General features: G+C 36.3%; 1 protein-coding gene across 5 annotated transcripts in view; it reads left to right on the top strand.

Annotated features, from left to right (window-relative positions):
- GULP1 (GULP PTB domain containing engulfment adaptor 1) overlaps nt 1-22709 on the top strand; it is a 165259-nt gene extending 142550 nt beyond the window's left edge. For 3 of the 5 annotated variants that reach the window (XM_074829639.1, XM_074829640.1, XM_074829641.1), the window contains 4 exons: nt 2641-2865; nt 5680-5818; nt 12686-12780; nt 20624-22709. In XM_074829639.1, the coding sequence (XP_074685740.1) occupies nt 2641-2865; nt 5680-5818; nt 12686-12780; nt 20624-20695 (531 nt within the window). In that variant the 3' untranslated portion in view covers nt 20696-22709. Of the gene's footprint in view, nt 1-2640; nt 2866-5679; nt 5819-12685; nt 12792-20623 lie in introns of all 5 variants that reach the window. The other 2 variants (XM_074829642.1, XM_074829643.1) reach the window with 2 other exon arrangements.
- The last annotated feature ends 1020 nt before the right edge of the window (nt 22710-23729 follow it).

Genomic DNA, 23729 nt, shown 5'->3' with positions numbered 1-23729 from the left:
TTTGTCACCTTCCAATTATTATTTTTCATTGTTGAATACACTTTCTTGCTGTACCTGTCCTGTCTGTGGCTGCTTGGATACACAGGGCTGTAAGCAGAAAGCCACTGGCAGCCTCACAGGTCTTTCTGGTCGTGAGATGAAGCCCACAGAACAGCGCTCACAACACAAGTCCCCGTGCCCGGTAGTGGGCTTCTGTACTGCCCTGTAGTACAGGAGGATTACTAGTACAAGGAAAGATTACTAGTGAAAATTAATTATTGATAAGACACATTCCCTAAACTGTCATATGAAGCTCGACATCTTATACGGTGTGAAATGTCCTAAGATTATCTCTTATCAGATAAATAGGAGGAAATGTGACTGCTCAACGTTCAGGGCTCAAATGATACAAATAGTGTATATTCTGGTTTTGTATTGACACCTGTCATTGCCTGGATTTGATGTAAGTTTATCATCCTTATAGTTTTGCTGCTTTGCATCCTATGTGTGTTTTGCTGGTTTTGGTATGATTTTTCATGTGATATACATGCATTCTTATGGAAACTACTCATCCTTTGCTGTTTTGCATTTCAGGGAAATACTTTGCTTTCTTAATTTGACTGTTTGTATTTAGTATCTTCCAGTGTTTACTATTATGAGATTTATTATTTCCATATATATGTATAGCAGCAAGTATTACATGGTAGCATTGCAAGTCTTCTACCTGTAGTCTAGTGATACTTACGAAATAATAATGAAAATGCTGCGTCTTGTAGTTTTTTTGCTTTCATTTTTATTGATTACCATTTCAAACCCTCTGTTTCACAATTTCAGCTTGGCAACAGATAAGTTCTTTGCAATTGTGATTAAAACTTTTTTTTTTCTTATGAATTACAAATTTTGAATAGAGAGTTTTGTGGTGTTTGCTGGTGTTCTCACAAGTATGGCATTGTTACTAAATTTGGATACCTGTGCCCTTACCTGGCTTATCTGTAAAGAAAGTGAAGAAAGGAACTAAGACTCCGTTTAAAAGGATTTGAAATGTTTTGTTTTCTATGTAACTCTGAAAAAATGCTTTAAAATAATTGATTAAATCCTGCTCTACTGGAGTTTTGCAGACTTCTAATGAAATAAGCATGTCACATCAATTGTGTAACACTATGAGGAGAGTAAAAGCCAATTTCAAAATTTTTGCTGCACATATCTACCACTGCTTCAGCCTGGGCAAGTTGAGGGTTTTTTAGGTGAGATATGTAGAGCTCAGATCCATTTCCTGCCTTCTCAGTGTAGAAGCTTTTTTGTCTAGCCAAGAACTGTCTGCACAAGTGTTTAATCCCTTCTGTTAAGATTCAAAGTTAAATCTGTCCCCTAAAGCCTTGTGTTGTCTGAAGCCTTTTTCCCTCAGATTTTGAGGTAGGAATTACAACTTGGCCCCAACAGAAAGATTGTTTGGGCATGTTTCTTAAATATTTTAATAGATTTCCTTTTATGCTTTTCTTTCCGGGATCAGTCCTAAAGGCTCTTTTTATTTAATTTCACCTAGACAAGATCCATTTCTTTTGAAAACTTTCAGGATTGCAGATATTTCCCATTCAGGCAAAAAAGGGGTTTTGTTTTTTATCAAAGTGGACAAAGCCCTCAGTTTCGCTCTCGATACACAGTGAATCTTGCTGCAATATACAGTTAAATGCTGCCCAGTCATATGAGGCAGCCTGCTGCAGGTTCTTGTCCGCCTAATTCAGACCAGAACCTTGCAGTTAACCACTTTGTCGTATTAGGTGAACGAACGCTCTTATCCTCTGTAGTAGTCTGGAGTGGGTATTACTCATTTGCCTCTGTTTGAAGCTCTTCTGTGGATCTGCTAAGAGATCCAGAGAATCTTACAATCCACAACATTTTGATTTCCCTAGCAGCAAAGTTTTATTCTGTCCTGCATCCTGCGCTGCTGTTGTTGGGACATGAAGACTCCTTTGCTTTGCAACGAGTCTCAACTTTTGAGATACCTACTGAAAATACCAACTTTGATTAGTTTTTCATCCATGCAGAAAAGATGGCAGAAGGACATTAGTGTCCATGAATGTTTAGGTTCTGATATTCTGTAGATAGGGAAATGAAACAAAGTCTAGTGTTAATGTAAACGTTAAAATCTGTACACTGTGAGCTTCTACTGTAAGAACATCTTAGTTACGTGTTTTTAAATATCAGTGGTATATAAATGGTAGGTGTTTCCTGGTTCAGAGAAAGAAAATTCTGACCTGTGCTTTAACCACTGGGGTAACTCTTCTCCCCAGATATGTGCTTACCTGCTTATTTACATGTGCAGATTTGAGGTATTGCTGATATGTTGGTGGATTTTGACAGTTGTCAGTGCATCTGACACACCCACTTTTGGAAAGATGCCTGTTTTCATTTCATTTGGTGTAATTATCAGGAGCAAGTTGTCTTCATTCCAGTTAATACTGGGTTACCTCGTATTATGGTACATTTTTAGATTTTGTTTTAGAATATTTTGCAAGTTCTGTATCTTGTAACTATAGCACTAAACAGCAAGTTGCTGACAAAACTTTTTTGAAGTATGAAATGTGGTGTTTTTTCTTCTTTCCCTGACGTTACCACGTTCTGTTCCTCAGAATGTTTTCTCTTTCTGTGATTCCTTTTCAGCTGCTGCACATAAAGTGTGATAATGATGAACATATGTTTCAAAGACCCTCTACTTTTTTCTGGTGTAACAATGAGGATTCACCTCCTTGTTTAGATATCTCTTCCATTACGCTTACTCCTAGGAGTTCTCCTGACTCTAGACTACCATCTGGATTGTTAATACCACCACCTTCAAAAAGTGGCCTTCCAAAGCCAACCAGTGAATACAGCTGCCCAAGACCTCGTGTAATCCTGCTGTGCAAAAGCTTTTTCAGTTTTTTTGGCTTTCCTTTGTTCTCTGTTGTGTGTTAACTTGTATTAAAAATGTGCATTTTGTACAGTGGTTAAAGGACAGAGCAGATGTATCTTAGATTCTCTAGAGATACTCTAAAAATACAGGATTTGTGAAGATTTACTCTTATTTCTACATAGCTTTTTCTCTCCCACCCCCAAAACAACATGTTATCTTCCCAACATGTTTAAATTAATCCATTAATTCATTACCTCCATGTTCTCAGTCAACCTTTTGTTAAAATTCTTTATATTAAGAATAGTTACTCAAAGCAAACAATTCTCAAGGTCCGACTACAAGGGCTTTCCCCTCCCCATGAATTAATAGAAAAGCAATCAGCCATTAAATACCTTTTAGCGTACTTTATAAAAACTCTGTGCAAAATGAAGATCCAAAATTATTCTTAAATATGAAATGGGCATATTGCCTGCTTTCTCATAGCAATATGCTTATACTCTCAATTTTTCTTCCATTTGCAAGTAACATTTGGCTGTATTTGGCAAACATCCTGGCTTTCTGCATGTGTTCACTAAATAAAATGCTTCTTGTGCTCATATGTATTCAAAATATACATTTCTTAAAATAACTAAATTACAGTTTTATTTAAACTAGCTGTATCAGTCTCAAAATGGCCAGTAACTTCAACAAAATGGCATGTAGACAGGAAATGACAGTGTAAAGTTTGGGTTTGCTTTTTTTGCCTAAAAGACTCTCATTTACAACTAAACATAAATACTGTTTGTTTGTTTATCTAGCTTCTAGGTAGCCATAAACTCTTAGCAAATAAGGAAAGTCTACGTTAGCATATACTTTCTCCAAGACATTCTAAGATTATCCATCAATATTGATGGGAAATGTTGGTTCATATATGGCATATATTACACATTAAACCTGATTGCCACCTTTCTGATGCAGACAAAAACCTATCTACAATCAGAGAGAGTTTTGTTTGTATGAAGAAAGGGATATGAGATAATTTGTGTTTACTTTGGATGAAGCACATCTGTTGCTCTGCTTTGAGTGGGAGCAGATGACATCCAGCGATCTCCCTGACTTAAATAATACTGGTTCTCTGACTATGCACAAAGGTGCCAGGAGGTTAACACAGTGTCCATGAACATAACAATAAGAGCCTATTGTGTCTAAACACTATGCACTGAAATCTTTTCACAACAAATGATCTTTGAAATGGCAATGCTAACTCATGTTGAGGTCAGTAAGAGTTCTGTGTGTGTAAAAGTCTTAAATATTAGTTATTTTGTGAAGTTAATTCAGCTGTGATCTTGCCAGGGAATAACATGACCAAGAGAATTTTTTTTTTTTTTAATATTGCTTCCTATACTTCACTATACCTAGGCAGAAATACCCCAGGTTTTTTAGAACAGTTCTAGATCTCTCTTAATCCAAATTTAAAACACGAATTCCAAACTCCTAAGAAATAGGAAATGTAGGCCTTCAGAATCTAGTTTTCTCTTTAAGCAGTGTACTCAGTGGAAGACTGTGGATCAATATCCTTTCCTTCTCAGCAGCCACTGCAGTCTCCAGAGAGAAATAGAGGTAGTTCAGGGCTGCCTATAGACTTAGCTTAGAAATCTATGGCGTGTGCTGTCAGAGTACAGCTTCAGTTGCTGCAGCAGAGGCACTAAAGAAAGTAGCATTCCAAAGTAAGGTTTAGGTCCGTGAAACTCTCATGAACTGGCAGTGATAAAGACTTATGTGCTTGCCAGGTTGTCATATTCATGTATTCTGAATGAAAGGATCCATGTCACTAATTTCTTGCACTTTAAAATTTTCATGTGCATATTTTGGTCAAATTGAATCTTATTCAAAAGCAGCAGGCTTTCCCTTTGCCTGGCTGTATAGTCTTTCTAATATACAGAATATAGGTTTTTTGGTATTGTCTAAGTAATAACATTAACATGCAAACTAGTTTTGCATATGTATTTTGCCTTCGGCTTGTCAATCTCAGTTTTAATCTATTTCATCATCTGTCTTTAGTTCAGTTTATTCTGACTTGACTGTGCCTCGTTTGTGTCCCAAAGTAGTGGACTGATGGCAGGAGGAATGCATCATTCACAAATAAATATGGCTGTAGAACCATAGTGATTGTTGGGTTTGGGGTTTCTAGGCTTATGCAGTATATTTTTGAACCCTTCCAAATTCCTGGGCCTTCCTAATGAAATGTATTCTGTTTCACATTCAAGGATGAGAATTTTATTTTGTATATTAATATTGAGTGTGTTGCATGTCTAGGTTGTTATTTATGAAAAAATACATTTGAAGCTTTGATCACACCAGGTTTTTTAGGTTGTCAGATAACTCATCATGTAAGGAAGAATTAGTAAACAAGAAATACTGAGATTGTCTTTTAATTGCAGCTCCTTGTTTCTGTGTGCTTCAGAGCATAGCATATTGTTGTTGCGGTATTACCTTCAGTAGGTCTTGTGAACATGTCTGTATTCATACGTTTGCAATAGAGAACTGCTTGTCACCAGCTTTTCCAGGTTTAACTGTGATACATTTCTGGCTGTACCAGATGGACTGAAAATGGAAAAATTACAATGCTGCTTATGTATTGGAGAGTTTTAGCATGTCTCAGACTCTGAACTGCAAATGCCATTTGCTTGGTGTCAGGAGCTGTTTTTTGCATGCTGATGGTTATTTTTAACTTTTCTGAAAATGTGGCTCTTATCTGCATGCTGAAGAATTCAGTATTGTGATCTTTTTCATGTGAAATATTGCCCTAATATATATTGTCCTTATTGTAGGCAGGCAGTGTGACACCTAAATCACCCTCCACTGACATCTTTGATATGGTTCCCTTTTCTCCCATATCCCCTCAGTCATCAACACCTACTCGCAATGGTACACAGCCTCCTCCAGTACCCAGTAGATCTACAGAGATCAGTAAGTTTTGTAACAACTGACCTAATTTTTACTTACATTATATTTTTTTAATAAAGCATCTTTAAAAATTTACATACATTTTGCATGAAAAGCCAAATACAGTTTTTCTAAATCACATTCAATAATGCCATTTCATTTTTATACCATCTTCCCAAAGTCATTGATGTTGCTGCCAAGTTACATTATAAACAAATTTATTTACTTACTGAAACTATTATATAAACAGTTTGAAGGAGTTGGTTGGGGATTTTAACTTGGCTTTTCTTTTGCAGTATCTTTTTCATACTTATTTCAAGAAATACTTTTACTTCCTGTTAGTTCTTTCCTTGTCTAGTCACAGTTATAGCATCTAAAGCCTACATTTCTGGGGAAGACAGAAGGTGGAGTAAGTATGGGGATGGTGATGCGGGAGAGCGGAAGAAACCCTCAAGATGTTAGACTGTTGTGGAATGCTATTTTTAATACTACTTTTCATACCATCTACAGATTTGTTTTTCAGTTATAGTTGCTGAATCTGTGAACCACTGATCTGTGAACCACTCCTAAAAGATCTTCAAAAGATGCTTAGCAGTAGCAATTTTATTTTCCAAAGGCTTGAAAGCAGCTAGGGTAAGGTTCTTGGCTTCACTGGAAATCTTTTAGGAGACCACAAAGTATTTTTACAAGCTTTGGAAATCCCTTGGGGGAGAGGAGAGCAGAGCATACACAAGCAATGTTAGAGGTTGTTGAAATATCAGTCTGTGTGTAGTATCTTCTATTTATGATGCCTATTTTAGTATGGATAAGGAACATTAATGTCGCTGCCTGCCACCATATAAAACCAGATTTGAAGAATTTCTGCCTGTTTTGGGGAATGCTGGTAGTAAGTAGAATTTTCAGGTATAAATGAGAGCTGTGCACAATTATAAAAGTACATTGTGAAACTTAAGTCAGTGAATGTCCTCCCCAATACCACATCCTGTGCACCTTTTGGCTCCATTGCTCAGAATTACTGTCACCTTCTACAAGAAAAAGTCGAGGCTATTAATTGAATAAAAATATCTGTTCTTTTTTAGGAGAAGATTTTTAATTAATTTAGATTAATTTCTATGCGTTTCTCAAAGGGTATATTAACATAATTCAAAACAATTCTATTAAGAATAGTTAATATTAACTATTCTTAAATAACTTGAATATTAGAATATTCTAATACAATATTAGAACTGTTCTATTAAGATGGCTTTGTGAAGAACTACAAAAAAATAAATCAGATACCCCTTCCAAGAACTCCTTTTGTGTTTACAAATTTGTTCCTCTTGAAACTACAGACGGTGCCATAAAATCAATCTCAATGTGCATATCCAGCTTCAAAACTAATAACTTGGGTTGAATTACAGGATGAGAATTTTTTTTTAAGCTATTGTCCTACCTGGGATCTGTTGAAATTGTGGCTAGAAATCTCGTGGGAGTCAGCACTCAATGCTAAGTGGTCTGGAGAGTTCCAGCTATGTAAGCTTTGTAATTGTTTAATCAGTGGGTTTTGTAATATAGAAAATACTATAAATAAGTTGCTTATTTAGTGATATGTACTGTTTAAAATAGTTGTTTCTTCTGCACTTCATTCATTTGCATTAAGATGTGTAGTTCAGAGATGTGACAGTCAGTGTCTGTTAATTCTCTGTGCTCCTCAGTGTGCCATGCTTCAGAGAGAGATTACAGAAGTACATCGTAATCTTTATATTTTTGACCCCTGCTCTTTCAGTTTACATCATGGTACTTTATATGTTGAAAATTGTTGCATTCATCAGCTATTAACATACTTTGGCATATTTCAGAAGTGTAATTTGGAACAGAAGAGGAGTATTTTATAATCAAACAGGGACTTATTGTCTGAAATGAGAAAGTTCAGATCCCATAAGAACCTCATTCAAGCTGTGTAATGTTACATTACTATAATAATGTACAATAATACGTTGTTTTATATGGCGTTATTGCTGCCAGTACAAGCAAGCTGCCATTTCTTTCTCCAGTACAAGTCAGATAGGTGGCAACCAAGAGGAGCCAATACTTGGAGTCTCCCATTTTCTGAGGTCATCTTTTCATGTTCTTTTCTCTACTTTCTTTGTCACTGCACTTGAGTGGGTTTTTTTCCATCACTTCTGATAAAATTACAGGGTGTTTTTGTTGGATTTTGTAATTTTTATAACTTTCACCTTCATCACATGCAGTAGTAAACAAGGAGAAAGATAAAGGTGTGCCATCTATTTGCTAGTGTCAATCTCAGTTGCTCCATTTCTCTAAGTGAGGTTCATCTGCCTGTCACATAGGGATGGCGCTTGTGCTGCTCAAGCAAAACTTGCTTTTAAAAGCCAGAGTTCATCTTACTCATCAGCTGGCCAGTTTGACAAATCGCCCAAGGATAACACTGCACAGGAAAGACAGGAACCAGTAACAATACCAAGCACTTTGGATTCCTCCAAGACCAAGAGCTTCATAGGTGATAATTAGCACCAGGATGACAGTTCGGCTTTTCATAAAAGACAAATGCCTAGAGTTAGAATTTTGCTCGCCAGCCCTCCTTTCGGTAGTTTCACCAGCAAAAATTTCCAGGGGTTATAAATTATATCTTTTGCTTTGACTGACTCACAGCACATAGTTGAAGAAATCCAGCATTCTAATACTGGGAGAGTGCAACACTGACCTTTTCTCGAAAAGGTGGTTATCTCCATAGTGTTTGAGCTTTAAATAAGGGAGAAAATTGTTGAAATTTTGAGTTCTTCTTCAGCAGTATAACAGTATGGCTTCTCAGTAAATGTCTACTCACTGCTGGGTATATCAGTGATAGCAAGTAGATTGTTTTTACCTACTTGAAAGGAGAAAATTACATGATTTTTGGAGAGGGAGTTGCAAATTGGACAAGTACGTGGTGTCTCTTTAGGTAATAATTGCAAAGAAGTGAGTCTTTCAAAGACAAAAGCCCTTTCCAGAATTGTGTTTCTACTCAAAATGTTGCTGAGAAATATTTAACACTAAGCTTGTAGTAAGCCGCTTGCAGGCTAAACAGAAACATTGCAGCCCAGTATAGTAATTGCTTAATCGAACAATTGACCAATGCATAGTCAGTGCAAACAAAAATGCAGTGTTAGAGACCATGCTGCTACTTCCACATGGAGTAAGGGATTGCAACTGTTCTTGTAAGTTACCTTAAAGGACATAATTAATTTATTAATTCTGATTAATTAAAAGAGGAAATAATTTATGTGTTTGTTGGCACAGTGTTATTGCCATATCTCAGAAAAGAATGGGTGAGGAACATTCTGTGTCAAATTGTTCAGCTTTTTTTTCACTCAGATGCATCTTGAACAATCCAAGGTCACAACTGGCTGATGCAGAAACCTGCTCCAAGATGCTATCTTTCCAGAGATATTTAAGAGTATGTTGTCAGAACAATGGTGGAACCATTTTTTTTATGCTGTAATAATTCCAAAAGAAAAAAATCTGGAGTAGCCTGCAGCTAAGGGAGAGGCTTCCTGGACTTCACTACCTCAGCTTATTCCAAATATTTTCTTGGGTGCCTGTCTTCAGTGTGATTATTTTTTATTTGTGATGGGGAAAGCATATATCAGCATAACTCTGTGCCTGGATGATAGCTAAGGCAAAGAAGATTGGGATGCAAAATGCAGCAGAAAAGCTAAATATTTGCATTTTTGTTTAGTAATTGTTGGTTTTGAGTTTGTTACATAGTGCAGGTTTCTACTCTCCAGTATTACGTGTTTCTTGTACTGAATGTCAGATAGGTCACAGAAACAAGAATTTACTACCTGTTCATGTCTTTCTGTGGTTTGAGTTGCAGATTTAAAACATCAGCATTTCATTTTGAGTTTGTTGATCGATTTCCCAAGATGTGAATTTATTTCCATCCAGAAAGGAATGGGAAAGTGGAAGGAAATTATATGTGCTGTTTGAAAGGATTGTTTTCAAAGGCTTACTTACTGGTTGCTGTGTATTGGAGAAAGAAATGCCTGTCCATGCTATAATTATTCTGGAAAGTGTGCCAGGCAAGATATTTTTGCTATAGTTAATCTTCATGCAAATAACTCTAGTCTGAAATAAAAAAATTACTGATTTCTCTGCTAAAAAGGAGCCCCCCTGTGAACAGTGGAGTGAACACTAGTAGATAAGCTTATGGAGATCCCAGGCTGTAGTGCAGCTCTGCAGTGACTAAATTTTAGTATTTGTCCAGTTTCCACATGTTGTCAGCTTCTGTTCAAAACAGAAATACTGATGATGATATTGAAAATATTTCATGGAACTGTATCCCTCCCTGACTCCTAGCAGTGCAATCTCTCATATAACACACAAATTTGAAGTGCAGAAAAGCAGTTGTATTATGGCCTTTTTCAGCTGGCTTACTGAAATGGTTAGTAAGTTATATTAGTGATACTTCCCAAAGTAATAATTTCTCATAGAAACTCAGCTAGGAATACTTCTCTATTTTGAATTTGATCCTGTACAGTGTTTATTAGGCTCTGTCACTTAGAATAAGTTACACTCTGGTTAAAGTCTGCCTTGAATAACAATATAAATGAAGTAATCCTTCACCTGAAGGCAGGTGACATGAAAAGAGTGAAAGCTTCTGCCATTCTCCTGCTAATAAGCTCAGAAGTGCTGTCATTAATAAAAGCCCAAGAATAAGGCATGAATGATCATATCCATAATATTGTACAAAATACTTACTTTCAAGAATAGTGATGTCATATTTCAGTACTAAGAAATGCAAGACTTGTGTTCTTTACTGTTTTTTCCTAAATACATTCCTTGAATGCTTGCTAAGGTTTGGTGTTGAAACTGGCTGCTTTTAGCTGTCTAACCACACAGAAAGCTGTCAGCTCCTTTTAAGGGTAAAAAGAGCCTATGGAAGAGGGAGAAATAAATAAAGAAAATCGACTTAACATCATGAACAAATAGAGTTATGAGGAGCATAAAGCATAATGACTTTTTGCCCAGTAGAGGTTAGATTGAAAGTCAAAGCTGCTACACATCTGAAGGTTACTTGTTAGGAACATCGGAGCATATAAGGACATTGGTTGTACTGGAGTAGACCCATCTTGGCTGTGAAAGAGGCAAGGAACAATGGAGACCCTAATTTTTACATTAAAGTCTCTTTTGCATGCAGGTGGTCTGCTTCTGCCAGGAAAGACTAGATATTTTTATTTTTTTGGCTCAAGTGGGCTTTTGGAATAAGGCTTTCCAATCCAGGCCATCTCCTGGTCCCATGTGACAGTTTGTAGCTGTTTAGCCAGTTTTTGAACTATATAATTAATCAAGTTCCTGCTGTTTTTGTACTTGATTATGGGAGTGAATGCTGGTAGCTGCTAATTATTTAAAATGCCTGTTGTGCAGCCTGATACCACCTAATTGATCAGGTCAAAACCCATGGAGACTGACATGCACAATAAATGTTGAAGAGCCTAGACAAATACAGGTCTAAAATTCTGGCTCCAGGGATGCCAAAATAAAGACATCTATTTAGCTATATGCATGTGCTTCAGCATTTATAACATGACTGGTAACACTGCAACATGGATTTTGTGTCAAGCAGTCAGTTGTCAGCTTCCATATCTTGGATGCTAAGTGTAAAATTCTGGGCTTAACCAGAAAAATAGCTAGTCATTTCGGAGATAGTAATGGCCCCTTTTACTCTCATGCTCTTAAGCTAACATTGTTTTAAGGTAGATAATATGCTTAACAGGTTTCTTGGTGGGCAACCATGAAAGTTAGGAGTTAGGATATGATTTTAATTTTCTTTGCACCAGTGACAAGACTGTATTAACTTTATTCTGTAAATTTTGCAATCAATGTTGGGTTGGGTTAGCAAAATTACTTTCTTACTGCTTTAGTTCAACCCAATGTGGGATAGAAAAAGTCCATTACATGTAGAGAAGAAAATCCCATTACTGAGAAGGAAAAAACAAAACAAAACCACCAAAAAGCACAACCCAAAATATTTGGTCTGTCAGATGTGAAGAACTAGCATCACAGTGTTCTAATAAAAAAACCCAATGTATTGGAGGTGTTTCTTCTTGTCTGGACAAAAAAAGAAACACAAAAACCCCCTGACCTCAGAAAGCATACTACACTTAAGAAAAAGTAAGAAACTGTATGGTATTGAAAGAGAAATTTGCAGTCATTCTATTATGGATCCAGATTTAGTGGAATTTGAGGGTAAGTGACCTTTCATGGTCATATGCGTTTTTCTTTCTTTCTTTCTTGACTTGATCCTATCCAAGATTTTAAAACCCTGACAATTAGTTTTAGTTACTACCAGCTGTGCACCGAGGCACTCTTATCAAATGAAAGTCTTACCTTCCATGAGTAAGATTAGTTGCTTGTCCTTACAAAGATGTCCTTAACCTGAAAGTGAGAAGTGGCAGACAAGGGACATGAAGGGTAGTTTGTTTGCAAGAACGTTTTGGACATAATGTTAAGATGAAATTTGACAATGGATGTCCAGTTGTTCCCTCCTCATTTATGAAACTCCTTATACCCATCAATTCCAGGGCACACTTCGGTAGGAGATGCCCTCTTCAAATTGCAGCTTTTTCTTGTTGGATCCCTAAAATTCCTCTAGAAGGCACAAGCATTAATGAAAGCTAAATAGAGGCTTGAACAGAAGTTAGTGGTGTTCTTGGAAAAATATTTCAAGTGTTAAACTTGGGAAAACTAATCAAGACCTGGCTTTCAAATTTCAATGTTAAAAGCTGTGGTTAAGCAGTTGCATATCTGCATATTATTCAGCTTGTAAGGAGATGTAAGCTGACTTTTTCAAAGTGCTATTGTTGTAGTCCATACCTTTTCTCTCAGTGACTAACTTTTCTGTTGTTCCAGAGAGAGACCTTTTTGGAGCAGAACCTTTTGACCCTTTTAGCTGCGGAGCAGGAGATTTCCCTCCAGACATTCAGTCCAAACTAGATGAGATGCAGGTAACTACTGAGTTATCAGTTACGCGGTTTTCTGTGGCTGTACAACTATTCTTGAAATCATGTTTACAGTATTCTGATAATGTATTCCAGACTGCACACACAAATATGTAGGAGAAAAACTGTTTCTGACTGTTCCCATTGTAAGTGATGGTCTTTGAGCTGGGAGTTTGAATTTTTCTGAAGATCCTTACATGGTATTAATACAGACACCTGCATTAATTTAGGGTTTCTCATCAGTGTAATCAAAATGGATACTGCTGCTCCTGCCTGGGAAGGGACTGAGCAAACTGAAAGAGAGCTGAGGCGAGAACCCTACTGATCTTGTTACTCTGCAGTTCCAGTAATTACCACCATCCCAGTATACCCTCATCTTTCCCTCAGTGCCATCAGTCTGGTTTTTCATAACATTGGCATAGACACAGTACATGCTTAAGGGGCCATGGCAATTTTCTGCTGCCTTTAAAAACAGCTGTATTTGACTGTGACACTCGGGGACAATTAAACTATTAAGAATTGATTCAAGAATTCTGAACTGATGTGTTTTTATGAGAAAACGTTTGTTGATTCTGAACCACTCAACAGTATCTGTTCTGTTATTGACACAATTTTGAAGCAACACCAGGAGAAAGCCTTAAAGTTTTGGAATAAACTGCTCTCTTCAGTCAGACTTTCCAAACTGCTAGTTTCTAGCCAGCTTGCTTATCTGTTTTGTTTTCAGCAGCCTGCCAGCAAAACGGAAGGCTTGAAAATACTGGGAACTTGAATTTCGAGGATCCTGGCTCCTCAGCAGAAAGTGTTCCCAGAGCTTCCAGCCCTCTTGTATCACAAGAGCCCACAAAGTCCAAGAGATCTAGCTCTCGGGCTCCTTCAGTTCCACTCTTCTGCCTGGAGAGCAGCAGAAACATTTCAAAATGGCTAAACTAAGATTTAAATACCATTTAATTTTCCCGAGTAAATTTTTTTCATTCCTGTTCATTGTGAAATTTTATTTTGCATGTCAGTTTACGGTGGTGTCTCTGGCAAACTCCACTCACTGTGAAGTAAGAAATTTAGATTCTTGCTCACCTGTACTCCAGCCCATATGATTTCAGACAGCAGTTAAAAGCTAAAACTGACTTCTTTGCAGTTCCGGTAAAAATGCTTGCGTTTCGTGAATGCTGTAGTGATATTAGCAAGCCCTTTAGGACAAAAAGCAAATCTTTTAGCACCTCACATTGATATATGTCAATGTTTCCATTGTCTGTAGCCCATTTTAGGAAAAAGTATACTGTAGCATCTGTGGCTAATAGGAAGAATCCTATGAAAAATACCTAAATGTCACATGCTAAGAGTTCTTATTACAGGTAATTTTTTGACAAATTTTTTAATTGTTAGCTTATAAGGCTGCAAAGTGTTATCACCTCATAAAACATCAGTGAACAGAACAGTAGAAATCTTTATCAAAGATTTTTGAAGTTGTAAAATGAAAAACTCATATCATTGTTTGTACTCTCTTGACCTAAAAAAGCAGACAAACCACCAATAACAAAACCCCAAAACCTGAGGGTGTTACTGTGGCCTATTGCAAAGAATATTGCATTGGTCGGGTATTCCCCCCTGCACATATAAGTTTTGTTTTTTCCAACTTTTTTGTGTGCTTTATCAACTAGTTTGATAATTAGAGACTAGTTTATAAAGCAGTATCAGTCTTAGCATACCCTGACATTTCCACTGAAAATTAATTAGTGGGTCTTTATGTAGGCACAAAAATTGTTCATGTATAATCCAATTGAGAACAAGTGTAAAGCTGCCAGGATGTGAAAAAAAAAAATAATACTCTAACTTTGGTCAAAGCAAAAGCTATGTGCAGTTGTTTTACTAGGTGGTTGATGCAAAATACAAATTGAAACATGTTTTTCCTAATATCTCTTTTATCTTCTTGTGCTTTCCTGGGTGCCTAGCGTCAGCGATGGTTGGTATATCATATTTTAATAATGGTATTTGAAGCATTTACAATTGTAGTGTGCATGTGTTCATGTCTGGTGTTTTTATGTATATGTGTGTACATATATAAACTTACAAGATTTTTTTTTATATATACAACTCTAAGTCGGGGCCGTTTTAATTTTTAGGGGCCTACAATTTTTAAAGTAGACAGAGCTGATTTTAGTTTTCTTCAGTCTGTCTTAGCTGCTACTACTAAGCTTTCATTTCATTGCTGTTTTTCCATGTGTACTAGTGAAATCTCTAGTTTTCATTATTGGATTGTCATTAGTGAAATGGTTTAAAAAAACCTTTGATGCATAGAATTTTTGTGTTAGTACAATCACATTTGTGAATGTGTTTTTATGTGGAAATAATTACTTAGAAACTTGCAATGTGCAGAAGATAGCTGTGCTAGAAGTCAACAGTTGTTAGGTATACAGCCTATAGGAAGGAAGGTGAAATGAACACTACAAAAGGTAAAAGCACACAACGTGTAATGTGCTCTGGGAAATCTAAAGTTAAGAAACATGAAAGAAAAATATAGGCTTTTTTCCTTCTCTGAAATGCAAAGTGAAGGAATCTGTCACATTATGAAAGTACAGCCTGAGTTTCAGTAAATATGTATTCCATTAAATATACAAAGGTAAGTTGTTTATGAATACATCTAATAGTTCAAAGTACAAACTTATTCTGAGAGGGTATTAAATACAGCTTATTCTACATTCAGAGTGGCAAGCAGTGTCTTCGGCGCCAGGCACTGACAGCCCGGTTGGAGCAGCTCAGTCGAGGCTCTCTTACTCTGTTTCTCATGTAGAGCTATGTCAGATGCCTCAGGAAACATGCCCCAGTCTGCAGAAAAGCTGTCTTGGCGTATGCGTGCGTTGGAAGGTGATGTGTAAGCAAAGTGGGAGAGGAAAGCACTGCACAGTGGAAGAGGTGTTGGAGAACAAACTCTTAAGTAGTGGGTGCTTTTCCTTTGCATCTGATATTCTGAATATAATGAGATCAGATAAAGTTTCCTGACCTCTGGGGAGAACACTTTTATATTTAAACTTTAGTGAGGATCCAGATTTCACACTTAAACTCTTTCTGTTCCATTTCTCGGTCCAGTTTCTGTTGATCTTTTTGGAGAGCTCAAAACTCAAACATGTGCTGAGATGTGACTTTTACAGCTCAGGCCTCACTCTGATGACTATCCAACCTCCTGTTTCCCCCCACCCTTATGCTGAAACATATTTTCATCTCCTCTATTTTGACTATATCCAGACATTAATAAAAGGAATCTATTTTCCCAGAAATCTTGCAGTGAGGGGAAGTTTCCCTGGATCATGAATCATACCAGCAACAGCTGCTATAATTTATTAAAATCTCAAGGTAGTTAATATCATAAAGTTTCCAGGAGCTGCAAGCCATTCTCCCCGAAGCAGTCAGTAGGCTTGACGCCTTTCCATCTGAAATAAGTTATGCTCAGCCCTCTAAATTATTATCTCAAGAGACATGTAAATTAATCATTGATTCATTGACTTAAGCTCATTGGGTGAAGTCACTGTGAAGTGATAAGTGAGTTAACCTCAGAGCCATAAGGTTGACTTTGACAAATTTATAAAATAAAATGGAAGTTCTTTTGTCTTTTACCATTTATAACCAGAATAGCTCAGGTCTTACTATCATAGACAGAAAAAAAGTAGGAGTTTTGGAAGAGGGGTTGTTTTCAGGTTACTTTTTCTAGTGAAAACACACTTTGCTCCTCTCTTTAAGAGACCAATCATATCCTACAAGACCATCATTTTTCTGGGTAACTAAGATGTTCTGTTCTTGAGTTGAATCACCTTGGAAGTAAAAAAGTTACTTGACACTGTCATCATGGGGATATGAACACAGAAGCAAGGCACAATATAGATGTACACTTCATAGTCCTTCCTATTCCCCCTTCTATCCAGTATCAGAGGATGGTCTTTTTCTGCATTCCCTGAAAATCAGCAGATTTGAGAGATTTTCTGACCACATGAGGAGTTACTGTTTCCTGAACCTTTAAAGTACAGGAAGCCATAGCACACATGTTTTTTAATGAACAGGCAGTGTGTTATGCTAAGAACACATGTTTATTAGAAGCTGAAATGTCTGAATTTCTCAAGGCAAAATATTTTAAACACTGTGTATTAAAATTAGTGATGCATTTTTTTACATATATAATATGTAATATGTACCAAGTGCTGACTATATATATCATTTTTAAATAAAAAATATTCTGCCTAACATTAATTTAGCGTATTAGAAAAAGATTTAAAAAATCATAATTTATAATCTCCTCGGTCATTTCAACTGACATCATTATTATTGCAGCTGCGAATGCTGGGTTTTGGAGAGTTGAAAGTAACCATATGATGCATGATGGATACTATAATAATCATACAGCAGCTTCAAGTAGGAGCTATAAGTCTTGAGAGATATATGCAGTTCAGGTGTATATATAAACTGTATTCCTGAAAGCGGACATAAAGTTCAAAGTGTTCTGCGCTGCTGTGAGAACTACAGCATAGGATACTTCCTTTATTATCTGCATTAATTGCGGTTCAACTATGTCTGGACTTAAAGGAGAACCTTTTCTTAAAACCTTGTCTTCCCACAGCTTGCTTGGCTACAGCTGATTGGAATTTTTTTTTAATTATGTCGTATATTTGCCAAACTATAGTTTTGGCGAATCCAAGAATTATATAAGAATTTGGAGTTATTTTGCAAAACTTCAGAGATTAGGAATGGAGATGGCTGTGGGAGATCTGAAGGCTGTGCTTTATTGAGCTTTGGAAATTTGATTGCAAACACTTTGCCAAAGAGGCTGCTGGACTGTTCTGGTTTTTTTCCCTTTTGAGGGCTGCATTTAATTTAATGGGAATATTGGTCAAGACAGTAGAGATTTCTTTGGTTTATACTCCTACACACTTGTTGTCCTCCACTTAAATAAAGTAAAAATCTGAATTTTACATTCTTTCTAAACTCTGAAAAAGCCCAGATGGCCCTTTAGGTTGTCTTGATGTCCTCTTTATGTTGTTGGGCTTTTTTGACCTTGTGGTTGGTGTGGAAGTTTGAGCATACAAGTAGCCGTAGTATCTGACACTTGATAGTGGTTTTTGCGTGGTTCAACAGGTGAACATTGAAATGTCACATTGTTACAGACAGCTATGTGCATGAGCCATTTTTAAGTATGCGTGTGTTAACACTGCAGTTCCTGGCACTGTAGTAGTAGGTTTTACTTCCTTATCAATTCTGCCTGTAATAGAAGCTGGGTTCTCGAGTATGCAACTGATAACAGCACCTGGCAACCACATCACTGTGTTCTTTTAGAACAGACAATAGTTCATTATGGTAATAAAGTTAGAAGGCTTTTTCAATAATTATGATACATATAGTGCAGCGATGTCTTAATGGAATAACATCGATCACATTGCAAATACGTGAAAATGTGATTGTTTTAAATGCTAAATACCACAGCTTAAAAGAGGAGGAGGACTGAAGGGGAGGGGGGAAGAGTGGTCTGTAGTGAAGTTGCAGAAGGAAGGGTCAAGGAGACCACTGTTCTTCAAGAAAGTAGAAATAGTTCAAAGTCAAGTCATGGCAAACACAAGTCAAGTGATAAGTGACAAAATATCAGTATGTATGGAATAAAACAAAAATTTAAAAAATCCACATGATCAACATAAGAGCAGCGCGATATATGCACTTCCTAAATGCATAATCCAGTTTGCTTTTAGCTAGACAGAAAAAGGGCATTGGAAGTGCAGCTGTGTAAGACACCAACAAACAGTACTTAAATGTATAGAAGAAAAGTAAAAGCATGCAGGACGTGAACGGGATGTGTGTTGGTTGAAGGGCTCTCTGGATGGCTAGGAATGAAGCTGGTCGTCCTTGTTAAACCAATTGCTGTAGCTGTTCTATTGCAGCTGTATCACGCATCCTCGGGTTGAAGCACAAACTGTCCCTTTTACAACTTCAAAACTGGAAGCAGCCTTTAAATGCTTTGAAAGATTAGCACTTCAGACACAGTAACTGTGGGGTTTGCAATTTAACAGGCTAGAGTGTAGGGCTAATTCTCTGAATCTTCTGTGTAAACAGTCCTCCTTTGACTGCAGTTACATCAATTAATAGTATCCATTGGGTAAATGAACGTCTGTTTATAACAGGATGTGTTTGACTTGGAACTTCAGATACTGTTTGCTTGAAGCATCTTTTGCATTGAAAGTTCTTCCTGTTAACCCCTTGAAAAATACAGAGGGGAAAAAAAAGGTCAAATACACTAGTGAGCTTTGGCAGCACCATGTCACGCAGGTAGGGCAAACTGGGTAGCACAGTTGGTGTAAGCCTTCTGGCTTACATCATAGTACTGCTACTGGCTCATCATCTCATAGTATGGATTTGCCTTTAGGAAAATTAAAATTTTACTTGGAAAATCTCAGATCATTTAGTAACTATTGCCAAGAAGTTTATTATATTTCTCAGCATTACTCTTCTGATGGAAGTAGCTGTTGGCGTTGTTAAATATTCATATGCTTTTAAAATTCTAGCCTGTGGTTTAAATTTGTTTGAAATTAAGCTGGTTTGACTTGGGATTTATCTTTCAAAACCAAAAAGTGTGCTCTTGAGGTACTGCTGTGCATTATGAGAAGAGGCTTGAGTTTATGCCTAATCTCAATATGGATTGCTTTACAAAAAGATTTATTTTGTTTACAAGATGTTTGCTTCATGAAAGCACATATTGATTTCATAGCATATGATCAGCAGTCTCTAAGTGAACTGTATGTTAAGACAACACTGAACATCGTGACAGCTGCCACTGGGGTTGATGTCCTCATGGCATTTCTATTCAGAGTGCTTGATTCCAATTAATTCTAGCTTTACAGGACTTTCACCTAACAGCTTGAAATTTTCGTGAATCAAAGGTGACATTTCTCTTGAAGGTCAAGCCACAATTATTCAGCTTTTAAAGCAAAAAGGAAAATGGTAACAAGAGTACTGTCCCTGTATTACAAGTACTGTTCTTATTTCAGAACTGGTGCAAGCTAAGTACATTTTGTAAAGCAAGTGTAGGTATTTGTAGAATTAATTTCTTTTCAGTAGAGGGGCATGGCAGCATCTATCTTATAATCATTTTTGTGTTTCTAATCAAACTCATGCGAGTAAAAAGAGGAATTTTGGTCCAAACTCTTAAAGAAATTCTTTGCACTTTAAGACCATTGTATTTTATTTCACCAAGTTACATGCCTTTGAAATGCACCGTTCATTTGCAGTAGATCAAGTATGATTTTATTTGCCTTTTTAGTGAAGCTCCGATGGCAGTAGGCTGTAAAGCGTACACCTGTCAATTTAACTGCCCGGGGAGTGATTCAGAACAAACCTCTGAGATGTGGTTGAGTACTATACTTTTTGTTGGAGTGCTACTAAGATAAGGGATTACTGAATGTAGGAGACACCTGGTAGTAGTAACAATATTTGTGACTTATCTGAATCTTTAAAGTGTAAATATAATAAACTCTTGGTCATAGAGCCCTAATTCTTTCCTGCTTATAAATCATGTTGAATTTTACTCAGGAACAACATGGTGCAAGTCAAGCTTGTTTGTTTTTCTATCAACCTACGTATATGAATATTCAATATTTTTATTCTAGAATATTTCTACTGCATTTCTTTTGTTGTACAAGATACATCATTTTGTAAGTCAACCACTTATTAAAAATCAACTGACCAAATAATGTAAATGTCTGTGAATTCACTCTGAAGTATCCTTATGGTTTATCTGCCTAAAGATAAGCTCAAATTTAGAAAGAGAGCTTGATTCTCCAGAAATCACTTTCTTTTTTATTAACTATGTCTTGTTTCGTTGCAGGAGGGGTTCAAAATGGGATTAACTCTTGAAGGCACAGTATTTTGTCTTGATCCACTAGACAGCAGGTGCTGATGCCAAGAAACTAAATGTGAAATTCCTACGCAGTGTTTTTTTTATTAATTCTGAACACGTATTCACAGATATTATCCATGTGCCAAAAATTGCTTTTTTCAACATGTAAACTCTTGTGAGATTTGCTTCTGTAAAAATCCAACTTAGTTCCAGTCTTTCCCTGTACAAATGTAAAAAGTTGTATTTGTTTATGAAATATTAATTAAATTACGCTGTTGTGTTTCTTTCTCTCACATTTTGGCCCGAGTTTACTACGCTTTATGACTATTAGCCTGCAGGAGTTCTTCAGAAAGCTCACACATACCTCTCTGTTTGCAGATGTGCAAGCATGATTTTTACATAATACTTTACCTAGCAGCATTTTGAAATTATGCTTTTAAGCCATTATTTAATATTCAAGCAGTAAAATGGTTTATATCTAGTAGAAAAAGTTCAAATTGCAGTGAAAAAGCAGAATATACTAACCATTAATATATGCTTAAAAGGTAAATCTGGATGCTGCGTAATTGATTTCCATTACTGTGCATGGTTACTATGCTGTACAGATGTTGTTACTAGCTTATAAAATCCAGAGATTTTTAGGTCCTTAATTCATGTTTTAGAAACTAACAAATTATTAGTATTTTAATTAGTGTTTAATGAGCGTAGAAGAACTGCTAAATTGCAGAATGGACAAAGTGACTGCCCTTTGTTTTGGTATTTTATAGCTGAACTGTAAAGCATGTCATTTGGAGTTCGTTCTATGATAACCATAACTTAGAAGGTTACGGTCTTGCATTTACTTAGGAATTTACGTAATTTTGTGTATAAGCAGGCACTCCATTTACTGGGCTCAATTCTGTAAGTTATGTTCAACACGCTGTTTACAGTCAGGCTCTGTTGAGTATTTTTTTCACTGTCTGCTTTAATGTTACATGTCTTACTATAATTTTGAAGCTTGCTGCGAGAGTTCAATATAAGTTAGTAAGTCCTTCATACCCACTGGTTGTTCATGTTACAGAAATAACTGCACACCAAAATTTTCAGCAGTTAGTGAGTTGAACGCTGACCTGTCTATGCATACTCTTCATTAATCTTTAGCATAAGCAATAAAATACCATCTTAAACCTATCTCAGAAAATTATTATTGTTAGTGTTTTAATGCCCAAACCCCACATTAGTTCAATTAAAAACTTTAAAAACTCTAATATTTTCCCCTCAAAACATACAGATGTGGAAAAAAACAAAATTCCAGATTTTTTTTTTTTTAATATTTTCTTTCCTTTTTCATGAGAGGTTTTTTGTGATGAGAGGTTTTGTCCTTAACAGTGACAGTTTACACCAAAAATGCATTTTGCAAATTCATGATCACGTGTATATCTTTATGCCTTGTTCAACAAGGTACTTCTGCATGTACTTTTGAAGTCCGGTGAAACGAATGGGATTATTCCTTTGCGAAGTTTGATGTATGCTCAGGTACCTTGCTGAATGGGGGCCTTGATGTCCTGCATTACATTAGTCTTCCTCTCTCTTATTGTGTTCAACATTCATATAGAGTATTATATATAAATATATATATAAAATATATAAAATCACTAACAAATAGAATAGTATATGTTTCATAAAGAAAAGTCTTTATAATTTTGTTTGTCATATAGTATTTTGGAATTTGTATAATGAGGATGTTTAGTAGCCATAGCAATGGCCTTTTTTAACAAATAGAATTTGTATTTTTATTGTACTTTAAAAAGCTTTACATAATAAGCATCTATTTAGTGGTCATTTATTATCAATGGTAACACTAAGATAATGTTTGCACATTTTAAGAAACCTTTTTTGTTTCTGATTTTTATGATAGTTGACTGCAAATGGCATGGTTAAATATTACATACCTGGTCAATCCATACAAAAATACTTAAATCAACAAAACAGTGCATTTTTAATGAAAAGGTTATGTGATCCAGTTGGAAACTGTATTTCTATGTAATCTCAAATGTCTGTTTAATTTTGCCTAAAATAAATGTTTTTAAATAAATTGCGTCCTAGAAAACAACATTCATTCAGTAAAACACCCAGTGGAAGGGAGGGCGGGGATGTGCTTAAATGTTGACAGGCCCTGCCACAAAGAATGGTTTAGTACTGAAGTTGTGTTAAAGTCCCCTTATATGCTGGAAAGAATCTGATCTCAGCCGGTGTAGAATAACTCCACTGTTTGACCTTTATTATCAAGTTTGATCTAATCCGTAATCAGCAGAGAAAAAATCCTGTTCCACATGCAGCTGCCTAATACTAATAGTTAGGGAGTAACACTCTCCCCAGTGCTTCATGGATTTCATTGACTCTTTTTATTGCTTTTATTTTTTAACACTTAGCTGCTCAAAATACTTGGCTACCAAATGACCCTAATGGTTATTTAAGGAGTAAAGGATGTAACTGAAGTCTTCTGAATCCTAGAAAGCAACGTCTGTAAACCAGGTGTGTTAATGTGACAGGTCACTGCATATGGTGTTGATGCTTTTGAGAAGAGAAAACTAATCTTAAACCACCTGGTAATTACTTCTGTTGCAAAATTTCTCTTCAAGCTAATACCAAACCCATCTAACCTCTGCCATTTGTGAAAATGGGGCTTGGACAGTTTATGGGAATGGACGCTGTCAGGGCTAGCAGGGTAAGGGCTGTGTCTAATCTGTGAGTCATAAACATGACCTGTTCTTTCTTCAAACATGTCTCCATGTTCCCACTAGTATCACTGTTCTTTTACAGATAGTGCAATAACATTGTCTGCTAAATCTTCAGACTATTACTTTAAAAATACATATCTGAGAGCAGTACAAGGGGTCTTGCTCTGTTTAGAGTAAACAGGAGTGCTCCTGTTCAGCAGTACAAAATTTTGTCTGCAGAAGCTGTCTTGTTACAAATTCCTACTTTTTCAATTATCTGTTAAAAGCATAGTCTCTAAGCAAAAAAAAAAAAAGGTTGGTAGTTGGTTTGGATTGAAAATGTGAAATGATTCTGCTAATTGTGTGACCATAGGCATTTCACTTGACAGAAGCCT

This window comes from Strix aluco, chromosome 6 (genome assembly GCF_031877795.1).
Source record: "Strix aluco isolate bStrAlu1 chromosome 6, bStrAlu1.hap1, whole genome shotgun sequence".
NCBI classification, from domain to species: Eukaryota; Metazoa; Chordata; class Aves; order Strigiformes; family Strigidae; genus Strix; species Strix aluco.
This window is presented reverse-complemented; position numbering and strand designations above follow the sequence as displayed.